Here is an 8931-nt window from a genome sequence, read left to right on the forward strand (position 1 = left end):
GCAAATGTAACATTTAATGTAAATTGCAGAGCTAAAAAGTAACATACTCAGCAATTTATATGAATGTCATTCAAAACACAATACTGAATAGTGAAAATGGTCACTATTAAATATAGTAAATAATTTAGGTTTGATGATATATATATAAATTCATTCATTCAAGTTACATGCAATTATTGAGTGATGTTTTATTAACATTTTACTGATTTATTTCTTCTTTTTTCTAAATAGATGGCACATGCCCAACAAGAACAAATTGAGCAACAGAAGGCCATTCTTCAGCAGTCATTCCTCACTGAGAAGGAAGTGTTGTTGAAAAGAGAAAAGGCTGTTGAAGATGAGAAAATGAAGCTTGAGAAACAGTTTGAGGATGAATTGAACAAAGCCAAAGCTCTCAAAGATGAGCAAGAGCGTCAGCGGAAGCTAATGGAAGAAGAAAAGAAGAAACTTCAGGCCATTATGGATGAAGCTTTGAAGAAACAACAGGAGGCTGAAGCAGAGATGAAAAACAAGCAAAAGGAAATGGAGGTGCTTGAAAAGAAGAGGAATGAGCAAGAAAAAGTCTTGGGAGAGGAAAATAAAAAGCTCAGAGAGAAGCTTCAGAATCTTGAGGTTGCGTCAAAACAGAGCACATCCAAAACAAAGGAAATTGAGGTCCAGACTGACAAAGTTCCTGAGGAGCAATTAGTGGCCATGACAATGGTGGGAACAACAAAGAAAGTTTACAATGGCTCTGTTGAAGTTGACGGAGTGAAGAAAGATGGAGAATCACCATTAGCGTTTGATGGAATAAGAGAGAAAGTTCCTGCTGAAAGGCTCCATGAAATTGGTATCCTGACCAAAAAAGAATTTGACAAATTGAAAAAGGGCAAAGCCTCTGTGCAAGACCTCGGAAAGACAGATAAAGTTAAATCATGTCTTAAGGGTCAGAACTGTGTTGGAGGTGTCTTGACTCCATCCAAAGAGAAAATGAGCATCTATCAGGCCATGACAGAGAACAAGATTACTCCAAACACTGCCGCAATGCTCCTGGAAGCTCAAGCAGCTTCTGGTTACATTGTAGATCCAGTGAAAAATAAACTCCTCTCTGTAGATGAGGCTGTTAAGGATCAGTTAATTGGCCCTGAACTCCATGACAAGATGCTGTCTGCAGAGCGAGCAGCCACTGGCTTCAAAGATCCCTATACTGGAGCCAAAATCTCTCTTTTTGAGGCCATGAAAAAGGGACTTATTGAAAAGGAACAGGCCACCAAATTCCTAGATGTACAGCTTGCAACTGGTGGCATCATTGACCCTATCAATAGTCATAGAGTACCACTGCAAACAGCTTACAAGCAGGGTCAGTTTGATGCAGACATGAATAAGAAACTCACTGATCCCAGTGATGATTGCAAATTATTCATTGACCCCAGCACTCAGGAGCAACTCACCTACAAACAGCTACTGGAGAGATGCACCAAGGATGCAGAGTCAGGCCTACTGATATTACCGGTAACAGAGAAAGCTGCTCAAAGTGAGAGAACATACACAGATTTAGAGACAAGAGAAGTGTTCAGTAAATCAAACGTTGATGTGCCTTTTGGAAAGTTCAAAGGAAAAACAGTCACCATTTGGGAAGTCATAAATTCAGAATATTTCACCGAAGAGCAAAGAAGAGAACTGATTCGTCAGTACAAGACGGGCAAGATCACAGTGGAAAAGATTATCAAAATTGTCATCACTGTTGTGGAAGACAAGGAGAAGAATAATGAAAATGTGTTCAATGGTTTGAGGGCTACAGTCTCTGCCAGTGAACTTTTAGAGTCTAAGGTTATAAACAAAGACTTATTCAACAAATTGAGTAATGGCAAAATAACAGTCAAAGAGATCTCTGAGATGGAGCCTGTGAAAAAGGCACTACAAGGAACACCGAGCATTGCTGGGCTGTTGAATGAACCCACAAAGGAGAAAATGCCTTTCTACCAAGCTATGAAGAAAGAATTACTGTCACCAGAGACTGTGGTTAACCTCCTTGAAGCTCAAGCAGCAACCGGGTTTATTATCGATCCTGTCAAAAATGAGAGGATCCCTGTTGATGAAGCTGTCAAGTCGGGTCTTGTGGGCCCAGAACTCCATGAACGACTACTGTCTGCAGAGAGAGCTGTCAGCGGCTACAGAGATCCATATACAGGGAAAAAGGTGTCTCTGTTTGAAGCCATGAACAAAGGCCTCATAAAGAAGGACCACGGCATTCGTCTGCTTGAAGCACAACTCTCAACAGGTGGAATCATTGACCCCAATAAAAGCTACCGCATCCCACATGAGGTTGCCTGCAAACGTGGATATTTTGATGAGGAAATCAGCAAGACTTTGAACAAGAACACTGATGAAACAAAGGTCTTTTATGATCCTAACTCACAAGAGGATACAACCTATTCACAGCTCATGAAAAAATGTGTCACAGACAAAGAAACTGGATTACCATTGCTTTCCCTCTCAAAGAAGGCCTCAAAGCCTAAAGAAGACCAACAGATTACAGAGGCTAAAACAAAACAGGCTTTGAACCAGGCAACTATGGAGTTGGAGTATGGGCCTTTCAAAGGAAGAAAAGTCACAATTTGGGAAATCATACACTCTGAATACATCACTGAAGAGCAAAGAATAGAGTTGATCCGCCAGTACAGAATGGGGCATGTGACAGTTGAAAGGTTGGTAAAGATTGTCATAACAATGGTTGATGAAAAAGAGGACAAAACAAAGGAAGAGGCCTGTTTTGAAGGCATTAGGGCACCAGTCACTGCAAGCTCATTACTTGATTCCAACATCATTGATAAGGCTACATTTGACCTGCTCCAACAGGGTAAAAAGACACCTAAAGAAGTCAGTGAAACTGATAAGGTCCGGAAGTATTTGCAAGGCACAGACCGCATTGACGGTATCACAGTGGAAGAGTCAAATGAGAAGTTGAGCATATATCAAGCAATGAAAAACAAAGTTTTGCAACAAAACACTGGGATTGCACTACTTGAGGCCCAAGCTGGAACTGGTTTCATAACTGATCCAGTTAAAAATCTGAAATACTCTGTGGATGACGCTGTGAAGGTTGGTGTTGTTGGCCCAGAGCTTCATGAGAAACTTCTCTTAGCTGAAAAAGCAGTGACAGGATACAAAGATCCATATACAGGCAATAAGATTTCTCTATTCCAAGCCATGAAGAAGGAGCTTGTTTTGAGGGAGCAAGCCATTCCTCTCCTAGAAGCTCAGTTTACTTCAGGAGGGATCATTGATCCAGTCAGCAGCCATCGTGTTCCCAATGATGTGGCCATTCAACGTGGCTATTTCAGTAAACAAATGGCCAAGTCCTTCAATGAACCATCAGGTGACATTAAATGCTTCACCAATCCCAACAACAACAAAAATGTTACTTACAAGCAGTTGCTAGAGAAATGTGTAAGAGATCCCAACTCTGGTCTGTGCTACCTGTCTCTGTCAAAGGTTGAAACTCCTGCTCCTCTTGAGAAGTCCTATCAATACACAGAGGAGCAAGCCCAAACAGATCTAGCTAACACTCAAATTGAGATTCCTCATAAGAGTTTTGCAGGAAAGAGTTTGACCATTTGGGAAGTCATGAACTCAAATATGCTTCCAGAGGAGGAGAGGCGCCGCCTCATGGAGCAGTATCGCTTGGGACAAATCACAAAGGAAAGAATGCTAATCATCATCATTGAAATTGTTGAACAAAGGGAGACTCTAAAGTCAGAGCAGAGCATGTCATGTGATGTAATCAGAAGGAGAGTTACTATTGAGGAGCTTTACAGTGCTCGAATTATTGACTTGCACTCATATAACCTCTTGAAACAAGAAAAAATGTCTATCCGTGAGGTAATGGAAATGCCATCAGTAAAACAGTATCTCTTTGGTACTGGTTGCATCGCAGGAATAATGTCAGACAGTCCTCCAAAGATCAGTATTTATCAAGCGATGAAGAATGGACAGATTAAGCCTGAAGTTGCTTTGAATCTTCTTGAGGCTCAAGCAGCAACAGGATTCATGATTGATCCAGTTAAAGATGAACTTCTAACAGTTGATGAAGCTGTGCGCAAGGGGCTTGTGGGCCCTGAACTTCATGACAAACTTCTCTCTGCTGAGAGAGCAGTTACAGGTTACAAGGATCCGTATAGTGGCAAAGTGATTTCTCTCTTCCAGGCAATGAAAAAAGACCTGATTCCTGAGGATTATGCTTTGAGGCTTTTGGAAGCCCAGAATGCTACTGGAGGATTAATGGATCCTGAATACTACTTCCACCTTCCCATAGATGTTGCCATGCAACGTGGATACATCAATAAGGAGACAATTGACAGAATATCTGAGCCTACTGGGGATGTGCAAGGTTACAGTGATCCAACAACAGATGAGAAACAGTCCTACGCTCAGCTACTGAAAAGATGCAGAGTTGATAAAGAAAGTGGTTTGAGGCTACTTTCACTGGCAGACAGAACACTTCTCTTCAAGGGTCTCAGAAAGCAAATCACTGTGGATGAGCTGCTTCGTTCTCAGATCATCAACCAAAAGACATACAATGATCTCACTGAGGGCATCATTACAGTGGAGGAGGTCAGCAGGGAAGTTAAGAAATACCTTGAGGGCACCAGCTGTATTGCTGGCGTGTATGTAGAATCTAGCAAAGACCGACTGTCTATTTACCAAGCAATGAAGAAGAACATGATCAGACCTGGGACTGCCTTTGAGCTCCTAGAGGCTCAAGCCGCCACAGGATATGTAATCGACCCTATAAAAAACCTGAAACTAAATGTCACAGAAGCTGTCAAGATGGGTGTTGTTGGCCCAGAGTTTAAAGACAAACTCCTCTCAGCTGAGCGAGCTGTCACCGGCTACAAGGACCCTTATTCTGGCAAGATCATCTCACTATTCCAGGCAATGAAAAAGGGCCTCATTCTGAAAGACCATGGCATTCGCCTGCTAGAGGCTCAAATTGCTACCGGTGGAATCATTGATCCACAGGAGAGCCACCGCTTGCCAGTTGAAACTGCGTATGCACGTGGCCTCTTTGATGAGGAAATGAATGAAATCCTCACTGACCCATCTGATGACACAAAAGGCTTCTTTGACCCCAACACTGAGGAAAATCTCACCTACCTAGGGCTAATGGAGAGGTGCATGACAGACCCAGAAACAGGCCTTGCTCTTCTGCTGCTGAAAGAAAAGAAGCGAGAGAGGAAGACATCATCCAAGTCATCTGTTCGCAAGCGTAGGGTCGTCATTGTTGATCCAGAGACGGGCAAAGAGATGTCTGTGTATGAGGCGTATCAGAAAGGGCTTATTGACCACCAGACCTATCTAGAGCTGGCAGAGCAGGAGTGTGAATGGGAGGAAATTACCATCACCTCATCTGATGGAGTTGTGAAATCCATGATCATTGACAGAAGGTCTGGTCGGCAGTATGACATTGATGATGCAATTTCAAGGGGCCTGATTGACAAGTCAGCTCTGGATCAGTACCGATCAGGAACTCTGTCCATCACCGAATTTGCAGACATGCTGTCTGGAAACATGAGCGGTGTCAGATCACGGTCATCCTCCTTTGGCTCTTCTTCCTCTTACACCATGAGTCCAGTGCCTAGTATCAAAACACCAGCAACCACATGGAGCGACCCAACAGAGGAAACTGGCCCTGTGGCTGGAATCTTGGACACAGAAACATTGGAGAAGGTGTCAATCACAGAGGCCATACACAGAAACCTTGTGGACAACATAACAGGTCAAAGGTTGCTGGAAGCTCAGGCCTGCACAGGAGGCATCATAGACCCAAATACTGGAGAGAAATTCACTGTTGCAGATGCAATGACCAAAGGGCTTGTGGATAAAATCATGGTGGACCGCATCAGTCTTGCCCAGAAGGCCCATAATGGATTTGAGGATCCTAGAACCAAAACCAAAATGTCAGCAGCCCAAGCTCTAAAGAAAGGTTGGCTGTACTATGAGGCTGGACAACGATTCCTTGAGGTCCAGTATCTTACTGGTGGTTTAATTGAACCAGATGTTACCAACAGAGTCTCCATAGATGAGGCTGTGAAGAAGGGCACCTTAGATGCACGCACTGCACAGAAACTACGAGATGTTAGTGCATACTCAAAATACCTCACATGCCCTAAAACCAAGCTTAAAATCTCATACAAGGATGCTCTGGATAGAAGCATGATAGAAGAGGGGACTGGTCTGCGACTACTGGAAGCATCATCTCAGTCAAGCAAAGGCCTTTACAGTCCCTATAGCATCAGTGGATCTGGCTCCGCTACTGGGTCACGGTCTGGCTCCAGGACTGGTTCCAGGTCAGGCTCCAGAAGAGGCAGCTTTGATGCCACAGGATCAAGTTTTACAACAACCTTCTCTTCATCCTCCTACAGTTCACCAAGCTACGGCCGCCGATACTAATGAGTTCAGTTGACAATGTTAAGGAATGAATTTCTAAGGGAAGGATACACTATAAAGCCACAGTGCTCACCAGATGCCTAATTCTCAGTGGAATAAAGACTACCATTTTTCTGCTCTGCATGTGGTTGTTACAGGACTTTTAATATTTAATTTTATACAAGTTGAATAATTTTGTTTTTTGTATATTTCACTTTTACTTTTAGTTATGTTTATGCTGTCTTATCAGACTTTCTGATTCCTGTACTGTAAGCAGTTCACATACACAAGAGCTGTTTATTATTTCCAGTAACTATCACAAGTCTTTCAAGTGTACATTATATTTTTTATTTTTAAATATAAGGTCTAATATCATAAGCATTTACTGTTCCACAAACAAGATTTTATTTACTTTCAATATTGTTTGTGTAACACTATAACCTAAAGTGTTCAAGACCATTAGCCTGATTGTTTAACAGAACCAAATTGGGTGTACAAACAAACTTTTCTGTGCATGTGTATATTTCTGAATACTGAAAAACAAATAGCTAAAGAAAGATAAATGCCACTCTGCAGAGCAGAATAAGGAGTCTAACACTAAGAGTATCTACTTTAAGAATGCCAAGCTTCAAGATCTTTTCTCTCCTGGGCTACACTGCCGAACAATACTCTACCAATTACTGAACTCTGCCCCATTCCCAGTTGTCTGTCATGAAACTTGGAGTTACAACAACATGATAACCTTGTAAAATGAACTGCAAAGCTCAAGCTCTCATAAATGGAAGGATTATGTAGCCAAATATGACAATAAACACAATAAGACAATTCTGGACTTTTCACATGCAACCTCAAGACCAACACAAACAAGTCCCTGTCTTTCCAGACACTTTCCAAGGTACGTACAGAGAAGATTTACATGTCATCACTTTGCATTTTAGTTGTACTTTCTTGGTATGTTTTTGTCATTCAGTGTCTTTGAAGTCCTTGAGTCTAATGCTGTCTTGCAATTTTTTTTTGTTTGTTTCTTTATTTTTTTTATCTGTTTCAGATATTGTCTTCACTCCTCTCCAGGTCTTTACTCAGATGTCTTCCAGAGACCCATGGCATTAATTTGGACTGTGACCTTCACTGTAATCAATGATTTTATGCAAGAGTACAGAAACAGAATTGCTCATATATTTCATCAGATTCTCTTAACAGTGGACCATTTTGAGACTAATCTTGAACTCATTTAAAGGCCTAAACCACGCTTTGTAAGTGCCTGCAAAATACTGTTTAACACTTTGAGAGAATATTATTAGATGGTGCAGTGGTTATACTGTAAACTGACTGATGCATGACTGAAAGAACAATGCTATCCATAACTCTGAATGATGTGATTACTGTGTTATCAGGTAAGCCTTTTTACAGTCCAACTGTATCACAATCTAACTTTAAAATAATAACAGTTTATGTCATAAATTCGTAAGTTGGTGTCATAGATATGGTAGTCACACAGGGCTTAAATGTATGGTTTGAATGTTAAATAACTAATATTTACATTATTTGATTTTTTTTCCCTTCACAAACAAGTAACATACGTATGTACTGTACTGTATATTGATGATTACATAGAGCACTATTGCTGAAAGCCATTTGTTAACATTTCTTTGAGAAAGATCTTTAAGCTTTGCCACCAGACTCAGTATTTCTATTTTCCACTACATATTTTTGTTTTGATGTTAATTCTCCTTTGTAAAGCAACACATTAAATCTATATATCGTTTTATTTTCGTACTCTATATTTCTGCTTTGCATGATTTACTAACATTTAAAAGATGCAAAAATGAAATAGTTGTATCCTTAAAAGCATTTGTTTTATTATTATTACGTTTCAAAGGGTTTGAAGGATGTATTTTAATGAGGGTTATCAAGCCTTGTTTAAAATGGTGTATTTATAATAAAATGGTGACAAGGAATTTTATTGCAACACCTTACGCTATGTAAATAAACATGGAAATGAAATGTTTCTCTTGTGCTTATGAATTGTAATTTTGAAAAGTCATGTTAGCTGTAAATCTGATGACAATCGTTTCACATTATATCATATAATTATATAATCTATCTATAATCATATAATAGATTATTCCAATGTTTTTCATCTTTTTAGGGCCCAAACACTTGTATTGTAATGCAAGGAAGTCAGCCATTTTGAATTTACTGTGCAATTTTTGCAGTTTTTGCCATTTGCAGGCATTGTACTTTAAGAAACTGCTAGAGAATTAAAGAGAGCAACTTCAAATTGGGTCCGTTTCATCTAATGACCTTTGCGATGCAAAGTTACCAAGCTTGTGAGTTTTCATTGAATGCCATTGCCATGGCGACGCAGTGAATTTTGATGTTTCACCATGGAGTTGTAACTCAAATGTACATTGTCCAGTCTGCCCCAAACTTCTCATGCTTGATTGGAGTCCAGGCCTAATCATATCTACATGTCAATATTGAGTCATAATCATAGTGCCACCCACTGGCAACAGGAAGTCA

The 8931-nt window shown here is 40.5% G+C and overlaps 1 protein-coding gene across 19 annotated transcripts in view; it reads left to right on the forward strand.

Moving 5' to 3' along the window:
• pleca (plectin a) overlaps positions 1 to 8416 on the forward strand; it is a 102337-nt gene extending 93921 nt beyond the window's left edge. For all 19 annotated transcript variants that reach the window (XM_067612303.1, XM_067612304.1, XM_067612305.1 and 16 more), the window contains 2 exons: positions 232 to 7303; positions 7457 to 8416. In XM_067612303.1, the coding sequence (XP_067468404.1) occupies positions 232 to 6432 (6201 nt within the window). In that variant the 3' untranslated portion in view covers positions 6433 to 7303; positions 7457 to 8416. The remainder of the gene's footprint in view (positions 1 to 231; positions 7304 to 7456) is intronic.
• Positions 8417 to 8931: the final 515 nt, after the last annotated feature.

The sequence above is a fragment of the Thunnus thynnus genome, chromosome 15 (genome assembly GCF_963924715.1).
Source record: "Thunnus thynnus chromosome 15, fThuThy2.1, whole genome shotgun sequence".
In the NCBI taxonomy this organism is placed as follows: domain Eukaryota; kingdom Metazoa; phylum Chordata; class Actinopteri; order Scombriformes; family Scombridae; genus Thunnus; species Thunnus thynnus.